The following is a 24,620-nucleotide window of genomic DNA, read 5'->3' on the forward strand; positions in this document are numbered from 1 at the left end:
GTCCAGGCATCAACGGGCATTAACCCTGCAGAGGTCTCATAGGTCTGTGCTTTTATGTCGGATTTGGGAGAAATGGGCTGGTCAGTAGGGGTGTGGTTACAGATTACCTGGAATGAATGTTGTTACTTGCCCCATAATTAAACAAAATTAAAAAAAAAAAAAAAAAAAAAGGTCACAATTTGTTTTAGATTAGGTCATGGAAATCGTCACTATAAATTTTTACCACACATTTCATTTCCAAACATGCCGAACAAACGAGATCTCCATGGGACCATTCCAACAAGCTCCTCCTATTGCAAAATGGACCACTTAGCTCCATTTTTTGTTTCCATTTTAACTGGTCATTAATACACAGAAAATTTACATTAATCTATCAAGCTGTAAGAAGAGTGAAACACCATCCATTTCTAAGGATTAGTAAAGGGTTCACAGCACAATCAATAGCTTATCACTTTTATACCAAAGAACCTTTAGAATTCTTGAGTGAAAACAATTCAGCCCTTGTGATTGTGTTAAACCTTCCTCTGGCAATATTTCAGAGACAATTCCTTAGAATCAACCCCCATACAGCATTTGTATCCTGCTTGATGCTCAGTGCTGAAACAAATACTGTATCAGCTTCTTTCTGTCCCTTGACCTGTTTCACTAACTCTGTATCAAGCATCTAGGACACTGGAAAAAGTGTTCAAGTCTTGCCAATGTTGTGCCTTAAGATCCTTCACTCTGCTATGATGTTCCACATTCAAAAACATTTATATTGTCCTTGTTTGAACACAATCTGTATTTTTAAAAGGAGGCCTGTTTGCATCTAGCAGCCTCCTAAAACTTTGTCAGCTATTTCCGTCTTTTTTTAAAATAGTGAGACACTCCATAGTCCCTCTGCTGAAATACTTCCCAAGCTTGTGCCAGTGGCTAAATGTAACAAATCACGAGGCATGTTTGTGTTCCTGCTTCTATAAATTTGTCTTCTGCTTATGCACCCACAAGTTTAACGTCGTGGTACCTCAGGGATATTTTTACACATATATGAAGAAAAAAACATCAGCGCAAGTAACAGTTAAACAGCTGGTGATTGTCCTTGAAATTTTATTTCAAGGTAGAGAGAAGACAGTCTATACTCACGTGTCGAAAAAGAACTCAGGGATCTTTTCTAATAACAGTGTTACAACAGCAGGCTAGAAGAAAGGCAAAAAGATGGTGTTAGGATGTTGATTTACTGCTTGTGCTGTGGCATTGCCACCAAAACTGACTTTCCACAGAAGATGAAATACATGCAGAGAATAGAAGACTCAAAAGGATAAATAAAAATATTTCCTGTATAAGAAATCTCTTCCCTAATGCCAGAAAGGAGGCACCCAGCCTGCAAGCTGAAAACCACAAATGCTGAAAGTGGTATAAACTATCCACATATTCTAATAGAAGCAGAGCATACAGGTGGGATGTACAATTCCTCTGGGCCAAACTGAGCTCTCACTCGCTCTCTCAGACCCAGCTGAGTTGCTTTTCACTACAGAGGAATCTAAAGCATCAACTTTAGGTAAGTTTGAAAACAGTGCCCACATGCTCTTCCCATTCCCTTTGCAGTTCTGATGCTTCCCCCCTTTAATCCCTGCCCAAATTCAATTATACAAATGTATTTAAGACAAGAACTTAAAAAAAAAAAAAAACAAACCACATAATCATAAGAGTATTTAAATCCACAGCTGCTCTAAGGTTTCTGTCATCTTCAACTCCATATACATCTTGATGCAACTGGTGCACAACTTAACAGAATGTGTTCCTGCCAGCAGGTTGCTCAGCATCTTGCCCATTTTTAAACACTTCCAAGATTCAAACTCCTCCAATAATGGAGTTTCCATCACCTCTCTAGCCTACCTGTTCTAGCACTTAAAGAAAACATTCTCCACAGTGGAAATGGTTATATCCTATCAGAAATTCCCATGGTTGACCTGAGCCATCATCTCTCACCCTGCCCCTGTTCACTTTTGAGAAGAGTCTGGCTCTGTTTTCTCTACACTGCACAACTAGATATTTGAAGACCTCAAAATCTCCCTTAATCTTCTCTTCTTAAGATTGAACAAACCCAGTTCCCTCTGTCTCTTCTTGTATGCCTTGTGCTCCACACCCTGAGCATCTTTGTGTCCCTAAACAAACAAGAAATTGGACATTATTCCATATGTAGCCTCATCTGTCTCACAACCTGTTCTATTAATCCTCTACTTATATAACTAAAAGGATCCCTAAATAAACCAACATCACTGTAAAGAGCAAACCAGGGTTTCCATACCTGTAAGATCTTAATTCCAAGAAGCAGTTTAATGAGGCTTTCACAATACGAGTGCACTAGAGTGCTGCAAGATGAAAGATTCCACCACAATTGTAATAAAAACATGTTAGAACAGGTTGTAACTCTTTCCACTGCTGCTTTAAAAAACAAAACCAAAACCAAACAAATAGCACCCTCCCCCCCCAAAAAAAAACCCAAACACAAAAAAACCCACCACTTACAATGACTTACGGTAACATACAGCAACCACAGACACACATACAAAATTTTGAAACAGCACTGTAGCTCTGGACAAGCTTACTCTCTACAAGACTAGTGTGAGCGGCAAATGCAAAAGTCTCTGTGGTTAAGCTGTATCTCCTGGAAAATTTGCCAAAAACCAGTTTACATTCACCAGCCTTGTCAATTTTTTTTTTCCCCAGTATTTGGTTCTTGCCATAAAATGCCATGGAGCCCAATGTATGCAACAGGCAGCTAGTAAAGCCTGTGACCACTTTAAACTTACTGCTATTAAATAGCAACGTATTACACTTGCCACTTTTGCATAAGAAACAAGTGCTGTTGTGTATCAGCTGGAGCTGTGGCCTTTCTCTCTACTTTGCTCAACGTTACATGACATTTAACTAGAGACTGGCTCTGTTTGAAGGAGAAGACAAAAACCATTTTCTCTGACCTCGACCCTTCAGTCCGTACGGGAGCACACGGCAAAAGACAGTTCTTGAACTGTTTTCTGTCCCTGATGTGAGATTCCAAGCCGCTGATAAATTGCTTCACAACCTGCAAAGCAGAGAGAAGTTACCCACTTGCTGAAAAGATGCCCCGATCAACTCCTGTCTTTTAGGGTGCTGGTTGTGAGCAGATAACTGGGGAAGAGGCAGCCAAGGAACTGCGGGCAGGCAGAAACTGTGACAGAAAGAAATGCTGGATAATAAATGAACTCTAGTCTAAACCACTTCCAAAAAGAAACACTGATTATTCTAAAAATTAACTCTTAAGCAACAGTCTCACATTTTACTTCGACTTAAAAGGGCTTTGCCTTTCTTCCTTTTCAGCTGAGACAAAATCTCCTAATGGGACAAGATTTGCAGGATTCAAATCACTGGCCTCAGGACTTTCATGTTGGGCTTGTTGACTGCAGAGGAGCACTACATGGTGGCAGTTTTAATGGTGCCAGCTCCCAGCCAACACGAAACCAAATGCAGCTTCCACCAGAAAGTTAAGCAAGTGATTTTTCTCCCTTAAGAGTCTTTGCCTATTGAATAATATTGCAAATTTATTACTTCAACGGGGCAAGGTGATGGAAGCGCAGCACTTTCACTTGGAATTATGCGAAACCAAACTTGGAGCGTGTACACCGAGGCTGGTTTAACAGAGACACATGCTGGTCATCTCTGTGTCTGACTATTCAGATGTAACAGCTGAGAAGAGACAGATACAGCAGAAGGACAACAGGACCAAACGGCTGGGACAGCAACACTGAGAATTAGAGTCTGGACAAGAGAAATCCAAGATAAGCTACCATGTTGCATACTTTTGTAAGGGACTCGCAGGGACAGGCAGTTGCATTTGCATCTTTTGCTACACAGCAAACTGTTAAAGCTGGCTCCTGCCGAAGCACGGGCTGTTACGTACACTTGGGTAAGTAGGGTGCTTCTCCAGGGCCAGGCAGAGCTTCTTCTGGAAAGCCATTTGATCTACAGCTAGGGAGAAAGTTTAAAAAGCAAATAAAGAACTGGATAGATCTTATCCATAGAACATCATAACAACAGCTACACTAAGTACAAGCTCTCAAGCCTGTCTGCCAATACCTCCGCATTTGCTCTACTGAAAAGTCCAGTTTGCAAAAGCCTGAGCAGTATCAGCACTTGTGCTTTCTCCAGTCTGGCTGAGAGCAGTTAACAGCACTAAAAAGGCTTAATACACAAATTCCTGAAGGCCTTGTCTGAACTGAAAGGCAACGTGACGTGTTTGTTTTCCTCTTTCAGAGCTCCTGCCTCTGTAACTCAATACTGTAATCACAGATGCCATCTAATCTTATTCAATATACCTCCAAAAATATTTCAGAAATCTTTTGACTTAGCATGTATACACCCAAAAAGCTGGTGTAATGAGTTCAGGCAACGCACTGAATTCAGCACAAACTGTGCAATTCAAGAGGTATATAACAACTATGAAGCCAGATGAAGGTTTGCTTGAACAAGCTGGCTCAAGCATTTCTGCCCTACAAGTAAAACGCATCTTTACTTTGTTCCAGTCATCTCTGCAGGTTTTCATCAGATACAAGCACAGAGAGCGAGTGTTAAAGCCATACCTATTTCATTCTGTCCCTCCCCAGCTTTCAGTATAATTCCTGATGTTCTAAGGAGCTCTTCAAAGACTCCCTCATTCTCCCCTCCACCGTGGGCAGAAACATTTTCCTTATCAGAAATCCGTGACTTCTTTGTTTCTGAGAAAACAAGACATACTATATCAAATATACTCAACAAGAAAACCTGCAAGGATCCTTTATATACACAACTAATTCAAAATTAACCTTCTAGTCGGAAATGAGAGGAACACGTGTCAACATTTACTGCAAGGCGACAATAAACCGTGGCCTAATACAGATTCTCCCACCAGACCTGTCTCTTAGGAAAAAAAGCCCTATCTTTGTTCCAGCTACATAGAGAGGTTATTTTGGTTTGATTTACAGATGTCAGTTTTGATCAAATGTGATTAATTTGCAGACTCTGAAGGCAGCAAAGCTCAAGATGATAAACACTGATTGAAGGTGTGAGAATACAGGGGCTGAGAAAAGCTATGGCACTTCATTGCGATTTAGTTTAACAACTGCTTGGAGATCTACAATGTCCCTAACAATTAGCCTTCAAAACTGGCATTTTGCCGTTCCCCCTGCCTGGGAGCCGCTGTATCTACTAACAGGTCTCCATCCCCATGAGCTGGTACTGGGCACCTACTGGACAAGTCCGCCTTGCAGCTCTCTTCAGAAGCGTCAACTTTTGACAATTTCCTTTTTGAAACCATGGTGACAAACCCTTTGTTGCTGCCTAGAAAAATGCAGGAAAAAGACAAGTGAGCAAAGGAGACATTACTTTAATTCAGGATTTTTTAAGCGGGTCTAGAACGTGTTGGTGAATAGTGAAGGGAAACGCTCTAGAAACTGAAATTCCTCAGAGAAAACCAGATTGCCTGATTAACCAGTATCACACCACATTTTTCTGCTGTACAGGTTAAGACTTTAGACCTTGTTATATTTAAGCAGTGTAACACATCACTTTTCTAAAATTCAGTTTCTCGTGAAACTCATGCTTGATCACCTCCTGGTCAGTTTCAGGCGTGTGGCCGCTCACAGGAGTCACAGACTCAGCGGGGGCAGCAGAACGAACCGGAGAAGCGGGACAAGCCCCGGGCCGCGGTGCGGGCGGACGGGCCCCGGCAGCGGCCGCTCCTCCCCGTGTCACACCCGCCCCCAGCGCGGCGAGTCCCGCGGCAGCCAGCCCGCCCCGCCGCTACCTCAGTGTCCCCGGCCCGGAGAGGCCTCTCCGGGGCTGCGGGGCAGCGCTGTCCCAGGGCCGGGGCCGCTCGGGGCCGCCGCCCGGTTCCCGCTGGAGACGCGACGGAGCCGCCGCTCCCGCTCGAGCTTCCCGCCACCAGTGCGCGGTGACGTCCTTCCGGCGGCGGCGGAAGGGCTGGGCCCGGAAGCGGAGCCGGGGCGGCCCGGTGGCGGCCGGGGCCGGGAGCGCCAAGATGAGCGAGCCCGAGCTGCTGCTGGACTCCAACATCCGGCTGTGGGTGGTGCTGCCCATCGTCTTCATCACCTTCTTCGTGGGCATGATCCGGCACTACGTGTCCATCCTCCTCCAGAGCGACAAGCGGCTCACGCAGGAGCAGGTGTCCGACAGGTCAGGGCCCCGCGGCCCCGCCGCCTCACAGCCCTTCCCGTCCCGTCCCCTCACCGCTCCTCGCAGCCCCCGCCGCTGACGCCGCTTGTCTCTTTTGCAGCCAAGTCCTCATTCGGAGCAGAGTCCTTCGGGAAAATGGAAAATACATCCCCAAGCAGGTACGGAGCTGCCCGTGCTTTGTGCTTTGCGGGAGGGTGCCGGACACCGGCACGAAGCGGCGCTGTACGCGGTGCCGCTCGGTGTCCGCACAGGGCCCGGGGCAGCGTGGGGGCGGCCGGCGGGTGATGCTCGGGGATCCCGGACACAGGACCCCGGCGGTGGCTCCACCGCTCGGTGTGTTCACTGCCTACGGGATGGTGTCCGTGTCCAGACCGTCGTGTTTAATATCTGCCAACAAATACACAGCGACTTAATGAAAGCTTGGGATAGCGAGGGGGTTGTACCGTGTCAGCTGTAACATTTGCTGGACTAAAAATCATTTGCTCATATTGGCTCTGTTGCTGCCAAATGTCTATATTGTAAAATCCAGAAGCCAGCTGGGAGGGGGGAATGAAAATGTCTGATGTACCAGAACCACAGAATGTGAGGAATTGGAAGGGACCTCGAAAGCTCATCCAGTCCAACCCCCTGCTGGAGCAGGAGCACCCAGGTGAGGTTACAGAACCAGCAGGAACTTTGCACAAAGTGCTAAAAGCTCTTTAATTAACCTGGATTCTTCTTCAGCGAATTCTTAGAATTAGTTTAAGAATTTTAGAAAGCCAGAGAGCTGGTGCTCTGGATCCAGGGAAGCAGAAACGTGAGGAGCTGTAGAGCACACGGGCAGTGAAGTACCTCTCTGGGAAAGTAGGATGTTATGAAAGAGCTTGTAACGTCTCCACATGTCTGAACAAGCAGTAACGTTTCTGTCCTTTCATGTCTTATGGTGTTGGCATTGGGGTTTTTTTTGTCTGTTTTCAGTCTTTCCTGACCCGGAAGTATTTTTTTAATAACCCAGAGGATGGATTTTTTAAGAAAACAAAAAGAAAGGTAGTGCCTCCTTCACCAATGACAGGTATGTTAAGGTACCATAAATAAAGCTGGGTAGAAAACTATAATTTTCTGCCAAGGCAGGAAGGCGAATCGGCTTTGCAAAGAGTTCAGTGAATGTGAGGGAGGGGATGGGACTGTGGGGAGCGAGATCCCTCTCCTTGGCAGCAACATGTTGGGTCACTTCATTTTGCTGAACTTCAGCCTCCAGCTGCCTGCAGCGTCTCGCGAGGTCACGAGCACCTCGGTGTTACCAGAAATGGGGAGTCCTGCTCTCACGGGTCTCCTTTTCCAGTTTTTTGCACCAGCCCCTTCAGCATCTTCTCTAAACCAATTTAACTTACTAACCTGGCCAAAGACCTCAGCAGCAAATTGGCTGGATAGTTCACTGTCCCTTTTCTAGCTAAATCAGCTTGCAGCAGGGTCCAGCGAGTTCAGAGATCTGGAGCAAGGGACGGGATCAGCCACAGCAGACAACACAAGAACCCTTCAGCGGCAGCAGCTGCGTATTTGCTGTTTTGCAAAGTATTTTACAACAGGGGAAAATAATAGATAGGGGATAGACAGTGGGACAGGACTGTTCTCTGTCTTGCAGTTTCTTGATTCAAATAGCAGATGGTGGTGGTGGTTAAGTAATGCCTTGTTTCCCTTTGTTGTGATAAGCTGCTGCTTTGTATCAAATCTATGATTTGCAGATCCTACCATGTTGACAGACATGATGAAAGGGAATGTAACCAACGTTCTGCCTATGATCCTCATCGGTGGCTGGATCAACATGACATTTTCGGGATTTGTCACAAGTAAGTGTCTGAAATGACGCAGCCCACGGGTCTGGCCATGTTTCTGATGACGACCTCAAGGGTCTGGGCTACATCAGAGATTTGTTCTCCTACCTGAAATCAGTTAAGTGGAAGCAGCGTGAATTGGGCTTGTGGCGCTGCTGCTGTTCACACCATGAACTGCTCTGATTTGCTTGCCCCATACCAAAGGAGGGAAAACGGTTTTCCGAGTGCCAGTTATGGTCACAAATAAAATAACTCATGTATTTGGCAACAATTCTAGTGACTAAAACAATATTAAAATTTATTAAAGCTGTCTAAACTTCAAATTGATACAGTGGATTTTCCTCTGAACCTGTCCACAGAATTGGTTACTGTATAATGCAGAGTGTATGCATCAAAAATACTATTTATTTTTCTTACTGTTTATGTGATGACCTTTTCCTTAACAAAAGACATTCCCCTTCGCAGTCACAGTTACGTAGTGTCACTTTGTGAAACTGGGCTTTTTTTTTTTTAATCCTGCAGCAAAGGTCCCATTTCCTCTGACGCTGCGTTTTAAACCAATGTTGCAGCAGGGAATTGAGCTGCTCACTTTGGATGCGTCCTGGTAAGCCTGTGTCCTCAGCAAGCAAGGTCGAATACTCACTTGGAAAATGTTGAATGTGTTAGAAAACCCTTGAGTGGTCTGTGTGTGCTTCCGAAATGAGATCACACGCCAGCTTTGAACTGAAACCAACTGTGCTTCTTCTGATTTATCAGGGTGAGCTCTGCTTCCTGGTACTTCTTGAATGTGTTTGGACTCAGAAGCATTTACACCCTTATCCTGGGCCAAGACAATGGTAAGTCACTGTCATTTCTGTGAAGGAGCTGGCTTCTCCTGCCGTGCAACGACTTCTGAGGGAGGCTGGGGAAGGATTTTGAAATTTCCAGCCAAAAAAGGCTCTTGAAAGCCTCTCTCAGTCCTGTGAGGTTACTTTCCACTGGCCAGGTTTGACACCACCTGCAGCAAGTACCCAAATCTCCTGCACTAGCCACTGGCAAACCGCTCGTAAACGTCCATGGTAATTAATCCATACTTTCCTTCCCATCTAATTGGTGTGCAGAAATTTTGCTCTCATTTCTAGCAAGTATCGTTTTTAAGGAAAGCTGTTTCTTAATGCTAGATGCAGGGCAGGACAGATACCATTTCTGAGGATATGGGGAATGTAGAAGACCATATTTGCCTCAAGTTGTCTGCATATTTTATGTAAATTTAGCTAAGTAGTAGGGGGGTGGGAAGAAGATGTCTCGTGAAAACACTTTCTGGCACATTGTTGTTGCATTCTGGGTGTTAGCAACTTTTTAATCTATAGCTGGAAACCAGCCCAGTCGCACTGTGCTCCAAAAAACGCTGTTTAAAAGTTGCAAATAAAAATGAACCTCTTGCTTCTCTTTTGTAGCTGCAGATCAGTCCAGGGTGATGCAAGAACAAATGACAGGGGCAGCGATGGCCATGCCAGCAGACACTAACAAAGCGTTTAAGGTACAGTGCTCACACCTGCGCTCCCCTTTGCTGTGAACTTACAGGACTGTATGTAACTCAGCCTCTGCCTTCGCCAAGCAAGGGAATTGCTTTGGATTTCTCTTCCTAAAATTAGAGCTGACAACTGATGAAGGGTATGGCAGTTGCCCTGGGTCTGGCAGAGCTCTAATACCCTGAAGCAAACCTGATTAGTTAGTCAGTCCTGATACAGAGCTGAATTCACGTGCCATCTTCTGCTTTTGCAGAGGAAGACTTTTTGTGTCCTTTGAGATCTAGTTCCAAAGCAGAAACTGGCTCCCAAAAAGTCGTGCTAATAGTAGAGCTGAGCACAAGTCCAGCAGGCACATGGTAGAACTTGGGTAAGAAAAATCTAGTAAGCCAATTAGCTCATCTGAAAATCTGCCAGGATTTGACTGTGTCTTGCAGTCTAAGCAGTGTCACAGACACTTGTCAGACTGTTTCTGCCTTTCACAGCCCTGGCTTGTGCATGAAGGGAAGGCCCTGGGTTCTGACAGCACAGATTTACCCACACACAACCTGCTGCCTGGGAAGTCAGGCTGGTTTGCTCCTGCAGGTTCCTGTATTCGGTACCTTGCTGGTGAAACCCCCATCACCCAGCCAGAGGCACAGCCAGGGAGGAGCGCGGCGACAGTTTGTGACAGTGGCTGTTCGGTCACAAACTAACCACAAAGCACTTGATCCTCTCAGAACAGAATTAGCTGTTTCTAGAGACAGCTGTTTTAGAAGAAATAGACTATTCCAGAAGGCCAGTGGGTTTTCAAAAAGTAGATAATGTAATTTCTATGATGCACTGACCAACCATCTAATACCCAATTAAGCATAAAACACTGATTTCAGAGAATTGACAGATTGTCGGGTTTGTAATAAAACTTCATTTTGGTTGCAGTTTTAAGGTAAGCACTGCTTTGTATAGTTCTCGTCTAACTCCTTTAATGCTGTGTTGCTTTCCTCTCTCTGTTTATTGTCAATGCAGACAGAATGGGAAGCTTTAGAATTGACTGATCATCAGTGGGCCTTGGAAGATGTAGAAGAAGAGCTCATGGCGAAAGACCTCCATTTTGAAGGCATGTTTAAGGAAGAACTTCAGACCTCCATCTTCTGAATTTGAGAATATGCTTTTGTCTCTTCTTGTAAAACTAATTTGAAAATAAATCTGTTACTTAAAACTATATAATGTATTTTAGCAAGGCTGAGAATAAAAGAAAAACACCATGTTCAGAACTGCAGTTACTGAACTCTGATTTGAGCCCAGGACAGAGCGTGTTGTATTTGAGCCAAAGGTTCTCAGTGTGTGTTTCTTGCTGGAGTTTCATTTCTTTTCCTGGGAAAGGTATGCTGGAGGAAAGACCTAAAATTTCTAGTTCTAGTTCACGAAGAGCAAGCTTGCTTGAGCTAAGGAACTTAAAACTTCATGAGACTGAAAAAGTACCAGTAGCACCTGGGTTTGTGGTTTTATCCTTTTAAAGAAATGCAGAGGTCCTCCTCAGTTGTGTCCTATGCCAGGTAGGGAAAATAAATGCCTTGGATTAAGCCTCCTGCCTGACCATCTTGCACTGTAGAGAGCAGCAGCAACTGTTCCCATCTTGTCCTTCTGCAGGAGCTCCTCAGATCTTTCCTCTGGGTGAAGAGTCCTAACCTGGGGAAAGCGCTTCTTAAACAGCAGCTCTTCTGTACTGTGCAACTGTTATTTTTATCCCCGCTGTCTCTTCTAAGCTCTTTGTTACAGGGTGAAATCACACACCCTCTTCACAGCAAGAGCTGAGCCAGAGCTGAGACACAGCCTTTCTGCTCTTACCAACATCTTCCCCCTTCTCAACAGCCTTAGCTCAGAAATGTTCTGCTCTGCCTCAAAGACCTCTTTCCTGAACACCAGTAAGTGCTTCCCTGGCAGCACAACTAGTTATTTTTCCCTCCTTTTTGCAATGGGAAATTTCATCTTACTTCATGCCCTCAGCGTCCTTGCACGAGCCGTTCCTGTGCGCTGACACACCAACACACCCCAACACGTCTGCATCTGACAGCTGCCCCTTCGCGTTCCCTCCCTCCCGAGATGGGTTTCAGGCCACACTTCAGAGATCAGCACGTCACAGCCAAGCTCACCATCTGCTGAGCTACGTCAAGGCTCTTCGAACCCTGGCTGAGGCTCCAGCTATTGCACTGCGATCATGACATGAAGTCTTCAAACCTTCTTACTGGGGCTTCACAGCCTCCCTTGGCCTGCAAGATTTTAAGAGCTCCCAGATTCCCAGCACACACCAATGCTAAACGCACACACACCTCTTGCGTTCAGCTTCCTCGCTCTTTTCCAGCCTGCTCACGCATAGATGTTGAGGAAATCGCAGCGACTGCAGGACAACTATTTCAGTGGTACAGCCACAAGCAGCCCTGACAGCCCTGGAGAAAACAGACAGAAGGAAGGCCAGGAGCCCCCCGAGATCCACAGGGTAAGGGGGATGACAACAAGCCGTAGCTGAGGCTGCCCAGGGCCACAGAAAGGCACGGACGGGCTCTGCTACAGCAACCCATTGCCACAAGGGAGAAACGGCAACCCCGGAGCAAGCACGAACACTCGGATGTGCAGGTAACAGCTGCTTTTCTCCCAGATCCCCACTGGCAGAGCAGGGGTTGGCTCCGCAGGGCTCGCCCTCCTCCAGCTGCAGGAGCTCCTGGAGCACCAGGCGTCCCCACAACCAGGTCACATAACAAAAGGTGAAAATACAACAAAACCCAGTTTCAGTGCAAACCACTCTTTAATTTTCCTCTTTGTACAACAGAGCCAGTCACTTACAAAGTGCTAGTCTAAAAAACAGGTCTGGTATTACAGCACACACACACCAGCCAAAGCCCAACAGCTCAGAGGCAGAGAAAGAAAGAACTGGGCCACTTTTTCTGCAGAACAAGAGTCTGTTCAGCATCTGAGCATCAGAGATTTAGCCCCACTGACGCGTTTGTGTCAGCACAGGTATGGAGGCGAGGAGGAGAAAAAAAGACTATTTCAGACTGATTTTCCTTTTAATAAGGCGTCTTACTCCCCTCTCTTTCCCATTTTGGAATGCCCACCTGATTCTTTCAGGATAAAACTAAAAAAAGTGCTGATCAGAGTAATTCAGTGCAGTGCTACAGCTTAAAAAAATTGCTTTTTGCATGTTCCCCTCATTAATGAGGAAAAAAAAAGCAGAAATAAGAGTTGTAAAGATCCCAAACACCCCCAAAACCAGAACAGCAGAAGCAATTAAGCAATTCTGATCTCAAAATTCAAATTGCAATGCTTTAAAAGCCAAGCTCTGCAGACGCGGAGCCCAGGCCTGGTGTGGCAGCCGGGGCTCTGCCTTTGGCTGGGCTGCGGCACAGCGGAGCTGCAGCGACGGGCACACGACTGGCTGCAGGGATTGTCACCAGAGCTGGGAAAGGGAGCTGAGCTGACGTATCTGGAGTTAAAAGGGTGATGGTTGTTATGCTGACCACCCCAAGAGAAGGTCACGGTCAGCAAAGAAGCCACAGGGACTGTGCATGGAGAGGACCGAGTGGCTGCAAACATGCATTTGGCAGGGAAACAACAAAAAGCAGGGCAGCAGCCTGGGTTAGCCTTCTGTTCTGCCAATGTACTTGGCTCCAAGAAGGAAAAACCCTCCTGTTTGGCTCACCGCCTTGTGCTAGATCTTTCCTGGAAAAACACAGACTAAGGCTCTCAATATTTCACACGGAAGACCACTTCTATAGTGAGGACTGACCTGATCTACTCTCACGGGAATCTCCAGTCAAGAAGAAATCTGGGCTTGAGTCCCCCAAGGAACACAGCCAGCAGAGAACAGAGGGAAGAGCATCTGCGAGTTGCACTGGAAGGAAGGAGCAGAACTATTGAGCAGCTGAGAGAGACCTCGGATGGGACGTCCAGACCTGCAGCCTCACAGCAGATGACAGGGTGGGGGATCTAAAGGGCAGCGCTCAAGGGAAGAGGAGAAAGGCTGGAAGAGCAGTCTGCACTAACAAAAATTGCCAGATAAAAGGCTGAAAACACACAGTTCATTGCATTGGGCTGTCATCCTTACAGGTGACAGCTCTGGGGACACAGTGCTGAGCTTTGCTGGAGAAAAAGTTCCAAGGAACAACATAAACAAGGAAAAAAAAAAAAAAAAGGGATACAAATGCTGCCACTGCACAAACCGTAAGAGAAATGGTGGAGGCAGAAAAGTGCTCACAGAGCAGCCTGGAAGTGAGCGGTGTAGGAGATGGGTGGAGAGACCAAGAAACCGCCAACCTATGGATGATGTTTTCTGTGCAGAAGAATGGGAACCAGAGCAGCGGTACCTGCCATCGCTGTGCGGACCAGCTGGCACGTATGCCAGCCATGCAGGCACGGATGACTCGCTTCTGGTGAAGTTTCCTACATTACAGGATTCAGCATTCACATTAAAAAGGCTGAGTCAAAACCGCCCAGAAGAATCTCAAATGCATCAATGAAATGACACAAGAAAGAGAAACCTTTGCTATGCAGCAAGGGGACCAAAGTATGATGGCAGAGATGGCAAGAGACAGGTCAGATGTACAAAGATTTGAACTGAGCTTCCAGAAAGGGTGCAGCACAGCTCCCTGGCACAGGCAGGGCACAACAGCAATAGAGGGTTGGCAAGCAGCCCCCATGCTGATTCAGCATCAGACCCACCACACTCCTCCACAGGCCCCTGTAAAACTCAGCTGTGAGCTGCGCTCAGCTCAGGCTGTGCTCTACCAAACCCAGCTGCAACCCTCGGCCCGAGACCCACGGCCCAGCCCCTGCCTCCAGCCACGCAGCTCAGCCAGAGTTTAAAAAGAACTTTATTGAAGCTCCAATATATATTATTTTTGGCCTCTAAATACCCAAGTGTCAGCTCCTACTCCTGTCTCTCCAGTGCTATTCTGCAACCCCCCAGCACCGAATCTTTCAGTGCTAGTTTTCTGCTTCATTCCTACAGAAGGAAGAAAAATTTTCAGATGCCTCAGGCACGGCTCTAGAAGAGCAACCACTAACAGGTGGCTGAGTGCCGGAGGTGATGTTTAGCTGGTATCCATGCCATCACACTCTTCTTGGGGAGGAGATGGGACAGTATGCTCCTCACTGTTTCGGCGCTGGTAAAACAGCACGTACGCAGCTTTTGTCTACCAAAGAAAAAAGAAAACCATCTGAAACAACCCACACAGCTTGTCTGGAAATGTAACACACAAAGGAGGGACCCACACTTCCAGCACAAACTTACATTAGCCTCAGCCCAAATACTCACCACTATTTGGTCTTCTGAAGCCACTGATACGCTGCTGTCATCAAAGTAGTACCACTTGCCGTTCACCTTGTTCTTTGCATAGGCAGTGTCTGTCAGGAGAAGAAACTGCAGCTCAGCACTCCAGGGAAGACCAGCAGGTAACGCCACGCCAGCTTAAGACTCAAACTGAGCGTGCACAGGAGGCCAGGAGCAGCTTTGACATTAACTACCCCAAATCCAGTTCCCCAACATACACACCTTCTAGAACACGCTGGCTGGTCCAGCTGGTCTAGAACCATGTACAACATACCAGACTTAGCCCTGAAAGGCAACGTCAGTGTTTTGTTCATACTCCAGCCAGAGCTTTCCTGAACACGCAGTTTCAGACTCTGCATTTTCACGTGAAATTTTCTGTTGATGATGATCTGATCTAGTGCTTGCAAGAGTCCTCACTCAAGAATGAAGTGGGACTAAAGTTTGGCAAAGTGTCGTCTGACCAAGACTTCAGTGACTATGATCTCCAATCTCAAAACACATCCCCCTTCAGCTAATGTAATCCTACAGCGACATACCTGAGTTAGCACATTCACCACCAAATGGGAGTTCCTCATCCTCTCAAAGTAAAATGCTTTTAAAGTGTCACCTACAGCCTGGATCTGCATGGACACCTGATACAGGGAACTCGACCTACAGATGCATTTAATCTGTGCTGCAACAAAACCAGTGATAGAAAATACAGACTTGCCATATATCAGACATTTTCCCTGCTATGTGAGCCATTGTCAGTGCAAAGGTTGAGACAACCTACTGAGAGCTAGTGCCAGCTGTGAAACCAAGAGGTCCAAGAACTACACATTTGTCTGTGGCTTGTTTTAGGAAATGTCTAGAACAAAGGAAGATGAAAGAAAGAAAATCTGCTTTACATAGCTATTGCAGCCAACAGAATTTAAGACAGAACTGCAGAAAGGCATCAGTCCCAGCTTCGTGATGAGGTTTGCCCTCTGCTCTGTCTTCCTGCCCTGCAGGCGACTGCTGCTGCTCAGACCTTGTCTCACCACCGCTGAGGGAACCCAGCAAACTGCTGCTGGCCATCTCCGCGCTGCAGCTGTGATGCTGCGTCCGCACTGGACAAGCAGCCACACTCTGGTGTGCTGCAGGGCAAGAAGCTGGGTCTTGGATCTGACAGCTTGCGCTGAAGACACTCCCCAGCACCCTCCTGTAAGAAGCTCCTTTCCACAATTTCACGTTCAGCATTGAAAGTCTTGATTTCACTCATAAGCTGGGCAACACCATCACACACTGATGACTACTAACCAAGGTCCCACAGGAATCAGTCAGACCTCAGGCAGCTGCAAACGACACAAACTGTCTGGCTGCTCTGCAAATCCTAACAGGAAGGATGTCTCCTTCCACAATCATTGATATGCACCTACAGACAGAACACAGGTAGTCTGGGACTAGATACCCTTGGTCAGGCCTCCTGCAGGTCCCCAGCACACAGAGCCCTCCCGTCACCCTCTGCCTGCGTTTCCTCGCACACAAAGGGCAGCGCAGCGGTTACTCACAGTGGCCCACTCCCATGGCTCCATAGTGATTGGAAACTGCAATGAGGTCATACACGTACGAGCCTGCTCTTGGGTCGCAGACAAACTCTGACATGTTTAAACCCCTGGAAGGAAATCCAAAAGCATCAGTACATCAGTGATCAGCACTTTCTAAAAGGTGATGCAGGACAGTGGTGAAGCTCTGCAGGCCGGCAGCACTCGAGAAGTGCTGCACTCTGCTGCTCAACAGCCACATGTCATTGAAGAGCAGACACGTTACCCATCCCACGCAGGGCAGGTCCTGGTAAACACATCAAGCACTGCCAAGAGATTTAGAGGCAGGTGCTGAATAAAAGACAGTTCAGAGTGTCCCTGTGTAGGCATGAAAACTGAGATAGGAGTGGTAAGGAATACACTTCATCCTGCAGCAGGATGCTAACAAGCAGAAGCAGAGGAATGAGGCAGGTTTTGATCTCATACTTGAGCAATCCTCAGTACTGCAAGTGCAGCTCTGCCCAACAAATTTGCTAAACGCTCTGTACAAGTTCTCTTGGTTCAGCAGAACCACATGGTTTTAAAATAATTTCAGAAGAAACTGTACCTGCTCATAACTAGTGTTATTTGAGATGTGCAGAACTGATTGAGGTTAAGATTAACAACAACAAAGAACACGTGCGCACACACACACCAAAGAGACACAACCAACCAACTTAACTCATGCCTGTAGTCTCACAGTTCAAACCCAATGGCAGAGCTGTTTCAGTTACAGCTTTAATAACAAGCCCACCCAACAGTAGCACCAGAAGTAGCTTTCTTGACCAGCTTCTTCAAGCTCTGCCAGAATTGAGGGCAGAATCTTACCTGATAGGGAATAGCACAACAGTGTCAAGCTTATCCCTACAGTATCTGCTGTATGAGAAGCGTTTTAAATGCACGACCAGAATCCTGGGCAAAGACCACAAGTCAAACTTCTTTGTGGCCTGTTGATGTTTCTTACAGTTAGGGCAGTACCTGAGCGAGGAGTAACAAAAAAGGAAATTAATGACAAGTGTGTAACTGAACATTGTGATTTTTAAAAAAGGTTTAAAGGTCTTGTTACTTCTTTATTATTTCCTGATACAGTTCAAACAGGTAACAGTCACAAACATATCTATGGCATGTAATGGGAAATTAATAATAATCACCTACTACACTAAAAATTGTTTTCTTACACAGCTAGCAAGCAACCTCTAAAGATCTTCTGAACACACAGTAGCCACATTTTGGTCACTTAGGATCTGCTGTACCCAGCTCCTCTGGACTAGAGATTTTTGGTAGCGTTAGGAGCAGTTCAGGACTGGTTCAAGCTAGAAATAATACAGGATTAAACCCTGAGGCAGCCACATGCTTTCACTCTTTATTTCCATAACTGCTTCCTCCGACACTAATCGGCAAGAGAGATGTATGCTGGGGAATTAAAAATAGCCTGATATTTGAAGTTATGTGCTCAGTGCTGCCTTCTTTTTTTTTAATAAAGGCAGGAAATAAAGACTTAATTAACCTGTGTCTGCAGCCTATTGAGTCAAGGAACACAGAACTGAAAAGCTTCTTATAGACAAAGACAAAAAGATAGACCTGGCAAATCACTGGAATCCCATGACAAATAATGTGAACTCAAATAGTTATGGCATTTTACAATAAACAAGCCAGGCAGACAGAGGCTCTTACCATGGGTCATGTTCACCAAGTGTTTCCATAGTGGTGAAGAGCTCTATGCAGTCTCTGAGGGCTACCACAGCTTTCTTCTTCTGGGGTTGTAACATACTCCCATGTTTTTCAAATGCCTGGTGAAGGAGACACATGCTTTATTCAGTTCCACAGAGTCTTTAATCCTCAACATCATGGAAAGGACCATGCCCACCTTCACCATGCTGCCTATTGCTGCCCCCCGCTCCCTACCCACACAACTGTCTCAAGCTTCCAGCCACTCCTTTTTTGTGTTAAAAACAGTCCCTAAGAGAAATTATAATATGTCTTTACTTCAAAGTTGCTAGCTTTGGGTTTTTTTCCAAAAGAGGAAAAACAGGTTATTCTGTCACAAAACACAATCTAGTAGAACACTTACAGAAATACTGAGCTTTCTACTCTGCTCTGTGAAATTGGTTTCAGGGTTCTTATGTGCTTCGGGGCGTTGGATTGGTTTGGTTTGTTTGTTTTGATTGGTTGGTTTGTGATTGGACTATGAACTCAAGTACTTAGCTTTGAAATCAAAGTATCTACTTTTCAGAACACACTGGAAACACATCAGCAATTATAGATCTATAGACCTTATCACTAAAAGATTAAGTAAACAGATCTCATGCTTGGTGACTTCAGCTTTTATGAAGGGAACTACATCTACATATCACCATTCACTGTAATCTTTTAGGTACCATGCAAGTTTACACATAGATTATTTAAGAAAAGAGCATACTACAACCTGTGCCTCCTGTTCATCAAAAAGTAGCCTCCGCGTATCAGAATCCCAGTCAACAGCAAGTACAGAAAAAGCTACAAGAAAGAAGGAACATTTATTGCGAAGGTGTAAGCAGAAGGAATGAAAAGAAGATAGTGAGACAGTAATTACCATTCAGTTTTAAGATTTTTCCTTCTACAACGGAGTTTATCTCAGAGGTCCCAGAGGAATTTACAAGGCTAAAAGTGAAATACTGCTTCTTGCAGGGTTGCAGGTCTCTTGCTGACTCGATCTGCATACAACCCTCAGAGTGGCAGGAATCAGCTTCTGCCATCTTCTCCTTGCCTTCCTGTCCGCCATCCTGATGCTCCATCTCTTCAACATCACCTGGCAAAATTTAAAACAAGCACAACATTAAAGAGGTCCAGGGAAAGGTCAGACTGACACCTCACATTGGCAGCTCTTTGTGTGAGCTGGTTACAACACACATTGATTCCTCAGAAAGTAATGAAAGACACCCAGAAAAAGAAATCTGTGCTTTTCATCACCAAAGGGCAATTAGGAAAGGAGATGCCTCTGGCGGGAGGCACCTGAACACCCCGTAGGGAAGCAAGGACACTGGTCAACATGAATGCACACCACACCTTGTTCTCCTGCTGCTGCTTATGTGCATTCGATCTCCCTTGGAAGGAAAATGGTCTACAGGAATTCTCACCATACCATGCAGAAGTGCCATGTAATAGCATGGTTTAAGCATCGTGAAAAAACACCGATCTGTTAGCGCTGAAGCCGAACGCACACAGCAAAACCAAATGCTAATAAAATCTTTAAGTGCTGAAAAGCTTCCAGCCAATTTTGAAAGGACTTTACCTTCAACCACACCATTGGAGCCATTGCAGGTTCCTTTGTCTGGGCAGGGTGTAGAGTATTCTTCTGCCAAAGGTAGTTTCACATAACGGCTAAACAGAGGGAATATGTTTATCATACAATCATATCGAAGCTGTACATCATAACATCAGCGCCCTTCTCCATTATCAGTTCTTGCTCTCCAGTCCCCCTCAGCAAACCAGAATCCACCCTGTACAGCACCATTTACAGGCCAGGAGCTCTCATTCTGAGTCAAACAACAAATCAGTAAGTCTCTGTTCTCACTGCTTCTTTTAAGTTTTAATCGCAATAAATGAAAAAGGCAAAAATAAGTTATGGTGGCCCCATCTGAGAGCCCTGAAAACATAGCCTGAGTTCTGCTCCTGACCCATTTTGCAACACCAAGCAGGTAGTTTTTCCCTTGTGACCGCCACCAGCATCATCTTACAACCGGCTTTACAGAGCCGCCCCACCCCAAAAAAAGACCTTGAAATGTCCCTGGGGCCTCCAGACACTAATGCAATGCAAACCCAGGTTTATACGCTACACACAAATCAAGGAAAATTATTTGCATTCACAAGGATGCAGTAATCCTATTACAGTGTAACTGAATAAATGACCACTAGAACTTTGCGTAGGATTCAAAGATACAGATGTGACTTACCTGATCTGCTCCAAAATCACACTGTACAAGTGATCCACAGTGAGCTTGTGTTTCGGCACAGATATTAACAGCGGCTGACCAAAAAGCACGGTCGCTGAAGTATTGCTGGATTGCCTCATTGTCTTCTCCCGAAAGTAAACAGAGAGAGTAACACACTCTGCGCCATCCTCACTTGGCTTGCGAACTTCATATCTGTTCAAAAGACAGGTGTTTCCATGGGTTATTTCCACTGCCAAGAAGCACAGCAGGTAGAACCAACATGAACTCAGTCCAACAAGTCTCTCCACCGGCTCCTCCTGAGGAGGACAGAAGGGGTTGTGCTCTGCATGCGACAGACAGCAGTTTCCTGAACCCCTCCCTTGGCACAGGACACATACCCACCACCACTCCACTGCCACCTTCCCCCATCTGTATTCCTAATTCACATCTCTATTGCCACTCAGCTCTCAAAATGTTACCCTGACAGCTACACGTTGCTTCAACCAGATCACGGCATCAGTGTAAAATACTAACTGCACTTTCAAGTCCCTCGGACAGTGCTTGTTCCCCCTGGAGAAATAAACCCTCTTAATATCTTGGACCTTGCATTCTCCCAGCCTCTCGTACAGTTAATGACCTGACCTCACATCACTGAGCAGTCAACATTGCAGAAAACTAAGAGTTTGGAAACACCTGCTTCACAGAAATAAAAAATAAAAAATCAGAGGACAGTAAAAACTCAATAAAAACATTCTGGAAGGAAACAAACAGCTCTGGAGAACAGAGAGAAGCCTGAAACACAGCTTGTACAACTGGGTGAAACAGCAAATGAGATATTCGCAGATGTCAGTCAAAAGAAACTATGTGGTCCAACACTATCGCATTGTTCGCTCATGATACAGATTTCACACTCTTCATTATAAGAGATTCATCTTCGGGAAAGCCAAGTGACTCTGCTCTTTAATTTGATAACTCTACTGTTCCAGACTTATCTTAACACCAAAGGGGAAAGAAACTACACATAACTACCAAGACCACAATCATATATCTCAACGTAACAACTCTTAACAGCTTCAGATAAGCTACTCCCATTCTCTCAAGAGCTAAGTAACTGATGTTTTTTATTCCCATGTTCAAAATGTCCTTGTAGAGCCACTCATGTTGTAGTTCTGCTCCATCCTACTTAAATAAAAAGGGATCCCAGCTTGGGGCCTGCATTAGGTCAGTAGAGTATACAAAAAAAATCCTTCCAGAGAATCCCATCCCAGCCCCCCAAGAGCGTTAGAGATCAGAGTCAGCATAAGACAGTCCAACGCAAATGGTTGTTGAGGTTTTCTAGGCTGCCAATGCTATTCAGCTGGACACCAGGACTGGATACAGTTCACACCTTTTAAAGTTTCCTAAGAAATAGCACCACAAAGAGATGAATTATTTTACTTAGCGCCACTTAAATAACAAAAGACCATACTGGGTCATAGAACATCTATGATTAACTCCAAGTCCTATGAGACCCTTAAGCTAAATTCCTATAGAACAGATCCGTACACGACATGCACACATTGCTGGGCATCCTTGTGACTCCCTCTCGTTCCACTGATGCTGCTCTGCAAGCAGCAGCCTGATTCCTGCTCCCCCCCATGCACGTCCTGAGCAGAGCCCTGCCCGTGCGATGGGACAGATGGGACAGAAAGAAAAAGTTGAGTATTACCGGCACACAGGTGTCACCCATCACAAACAGCACGCTGTACCCCTATAACACTCTGCAAAAAAATATCTTGCACACTTCTCACTTAGACATAACAAATTCAATTACTCAGGTGCCCCTCTATCCCCTCAGAACAGCTTTGACAAACAAATATTAGAGGCAAACACATGAGAATCAGGAGCTGAATCTCTACAGCAGCAGCCATGCTCTCTAAAAAGAAAAGAATCCAAGATAAAATACTTTATCTATAGTTTAAGGAAGGCTACAGAGCTGATAGCGGGGATCACTGGACAATAAACTGCACTTATGTATCTTACAACTTAAATGAAATAATAGAAGATAAAGATGATGCTAAACCAGACCACACAGCACAGCTTCGGAGGTCAGAGCCGCTAGATGAGCTGCCACCACACTGTCAGATATTGGCTGGTTGCCTTTACAATTCGTGACAGCTCTGAAAAGTGTCTGAGAGCAGCTAAGCAATAGGGGAGGGCTTGACCCGTCCTCATCAGCACCACGAAGGCTTCAGGTCTGTGGCTCTAATTCGGAAAGGAGGCAGTGAGTAATGAAGTAAATAACTTATGTTCCTTGGCAAACTAAAGTTCAGCAGGTGCACAGGAGCATGAAAAGCTACAGAAAGATGAGGCAGAGCTATGTGAAATGGCGTTGAAAGCAGAAAATACTCTGAGCTAAACACCAGGCTAATATATATGTTGTAGGTTATTGAGACATGCCCTCCCACATTCTGGGATCTATGGTATTAATTCCACCTGGAAAACACTGTGTGGATCACATATCAGTCTATTGCACCAACCAAGAAAAGCAGAATACTTTGTAAGAGAACAGAGAAGGGTAGAAAAATATGCCATTGCAGAAGCTGACAAACAGATTCATCTTGAATGGGATTACTACCTCACACAGACCCTGAGATGCTGGTGCAAAATTACAATAGGTTCAAAAGCTGACAGTGAGAATGAACAGAGGACTGGAAGGAACCTGGGTGAAAACGCTGCACATATTCTGATCTCTTTGAGGATGTGTAAATACTCCTCATCTGTTTACTTTCTTTCATAATACCAGAACACATACAAACAAGTACACTAGGACATAAGAAATTGCAAACGTAGCTTTTTCAGACAACAGGTAGCTCGTCCTGTAGAAGTTGGTCACAGGATGTTGCCAGTCTTACAGATGAGAAAAATCAAAAAGGATGAGAGAATTCAACCAGCAAGATTTTTTTCAAAGCTTAAGAAATAAAAGCTCATTTTGAAAAGGACACAAACCCTCATTTCAAACAAGAAAATACTAATTTCAGCAAGTGAGAGCAGATTTCCTAGATCAGTCTGCTACAAGATCTTGAACATTTCATATGAAACTACTGGACTAGCTGGTTCACTGACCCGAGTTCAGTGATTGTTATTGCCTCGGTCACATTAACAAACCTGACATTTCTGCAGCCAATAATGGTTTTTCAAGACCATGAACTCATCTAAACACAATCCACAGCATGTTGTAAAAGAAGGCAGAAAACATGGTATGTATGGCAAACTAAATATACCTTATGTAAATATGTGCACTTTTATAGTTTAAAGGTGACCTGCAAATCAATTTGGGAAATTTCATCAACATAAACAATACATTTTTATATGATATGCTTCATCAGCCAGGCTAAGAGAACAGTTTATCCATCAAAATGTTTTTCTTCTTAGGCCTTGAGAACTAAGAAGAAATACTACGAGTGACACCCTTGAAATGGGCTGTGGAGTTTGTTTTCAAGCGGTACTTACCTGACCCCTTGTAGGCCGGCTCCGAGCTCCAGCAGGATCCCCGGGTGATGTGTTATCACCAGCATGGTGCATGCGTGGGTGTTACAGGGGAGCGGGAGCCGGAGGTCCTAGCGGGGCTGGACTTCACAGAACCTGAGGAAAAGAAATAGTAAGCATTTCGGTGATGTGCTGGACGCCGTTCTCTGCTTAGCCTGGAGAATGAGAGCGTTCAGCACAAACACTGAACCAGCGTCGTCAAATTGATTTGCAGACCACCTTTATGTAAGCGACTTTCCGATCATTTGTCACAGATCTCCCTGCCCTGTCAGAGGAACAACATGCCTTGAGAGAAACATGTAAAACGCTGCGAGAAGAGGCGAGTCCCGCTGTCCTTTGGCTGCGCTGCCTCTGCACATCGTGCCAGCGACCTTGCTTCAAGTCTCATATCAAACCCCTTTGGTTCTGCAAGCACCGTCCCTCTTCTCTGATACTGAATATTAACACATCAGGACTACACTACGTTTCTAAGCCTGCCATGGTAAGAAAGAGATGAGAGTGTGAAGCCTCATGAAAGAACAGGATTAGAGAATTCTAGCCCCAAATTTTCCTACCCTTACAGGTGACCTGGAGAAGAAAATGTATAGTTTTACCCTTTTGTGTAAAAGGAGTCACTTAAATACCAAGAAGCCCAGTAATATTTGCATTTCTTCTCTTTACAGTTTTACTATCAGAGAGCACAACAGGTAAGGTAAATAAACCACAAGAACTGATGAGCCAGAAACCAAGCAGCTGAAAGGGAAAAATATATCTTAGCCACCCAGGGCAGCTTGGCTCTGCGCCCCCCCGCCGTTACTACCTATCCAGCTTACATTCCAAATAAGAGT

At 45.3% G+C, this 24,620-nt stretch overlaps 3 protein-coding genes across 5 annotated transcripts in view; 1 reads left to right on the top strand and 2 right to left on the bottom strand.

Moving 5' to 3' along the window:
- FANCD2 (FA complementation group D2) overlaps nt 1–5,813 on the bottom strand; it is a 44,349-nt gene extending 38,536 nt beyond the window's left edge. For both annotated transcript variants that reach the window (XM_082060479.1, XM_082060480.1), the window contains exons 1-7: nt 5,801–5,813; nt 5,245–5,334; nt 4,599–4,733; nt 3,920–3,987; nt 2,961–3,064; nt 2,288–2,351; nt 1,123–1,175 (exon numbers count right to left, since the gene is read on the bottom strand). In XM_082060479.1, coding sequence (XP_081916605.1) covers nt 1,123–1,175; nt 2,288–2,351; nt 2,961–3,064; nt 3,920–3,987; nt 4,599–4,733; nt 5,245–5,311 — 491 coding nt within the window. In that variant the 5' untranslated portion in view covers nt 5,312–5,334; nt 5,801–5,813. The remainder of the gene's footprint in view (nt 1–1,122; nt 1,176–2,287; nt 2,352–2,960; nt 3,065–3,919; nt 3,988–4,598; nt 4,734–5,244; nt 5,335–5,800) is intronic.
- Nucleotides 5,814–5,954: 141 nt separating this feature from the next.
- EMC3 (ER membrane protein complex subunit 3) lies at nt 5,955–10,766 on the top strand. Its single transcript, XM_082060481.1, has 8 exons — nt 5,955–6,189; nt 6,290–6,347; nt 7,147–7,240; nt 7,911–8,015; nt 8,523–8,604; nt 8,757–8,836; nt 9,437–9,519; nt 10,514–10,766. The coding sequence occupies exons 1-8, from the start codon at nt 6,035–6,037 to the stop codon at nt 10,640–10,642; spliced, it is 786 nt and encodes a 261-aa protein (XP_081916607.1). The 5' UTR covers nt 5,955–6,034; the 3' UTR covers nt 10,643–10,766.
- Nucleotides 10,767–14,337: 3,571 nt separating this feature from the next.
- USP4 (ubiquitin specific peptidase 4) overlaps nt 14,338–24,620 on the bottom strand; it is a 34,670-nt gene continuing 24,387 nt past the window's right edge. For both annotated transcript variants that reach the window (XM_082060484.1, XM_082060483.1), the window contains 9 exons: nt 20,287–20,478; nt 19,626–19,714; nt 18,927–19,142; nt 18,780–18,850; nt 18,029–18,144; nt 17,183–17,332; nt 16,343–16,446; nt 14,799–14,887; nt 14,338–14,676 (listed from right to left, as the gene is read on the bottom strand). In XM_082060484.1, coding sequence (XP_081916610.1) covers nt 14,575–14,676; nt 14,799–14,887; nt 16,343–16,446; nt 17,183–17,332; nt 18,029–18,144; nt 18,780–18,850; nt 18,927–19,142; nt 19,626–19,714; nt 20,287–20,478 — 1,129 coding nt within the window. In that variant the 3' untranslated portion in view covers nt 14,338–14,574. The remainder of the gene's footprint in view (nt 14,677–14,798; nt 14,888–16,342; nt 16,447–17,182; nt 17,333–18,028; nt 18,145–18,779; nt 18,851–18,926; nt 19,143–19,625; nt 19,715–20,286; nt 20,479–24,620) is intronic.

Source organism: Streptopelia decaocto, assembly GCF_964273445.1.
Source record: "Streptopelia decaocto genome assembly, chromosome: 8".
Classification (NCBI taxonomy): Eukaryota; Metazoa; Chordata; class Aves; order Columbiformes; family Columbidae; genus Streptopelia; species Streptopelia decaocto.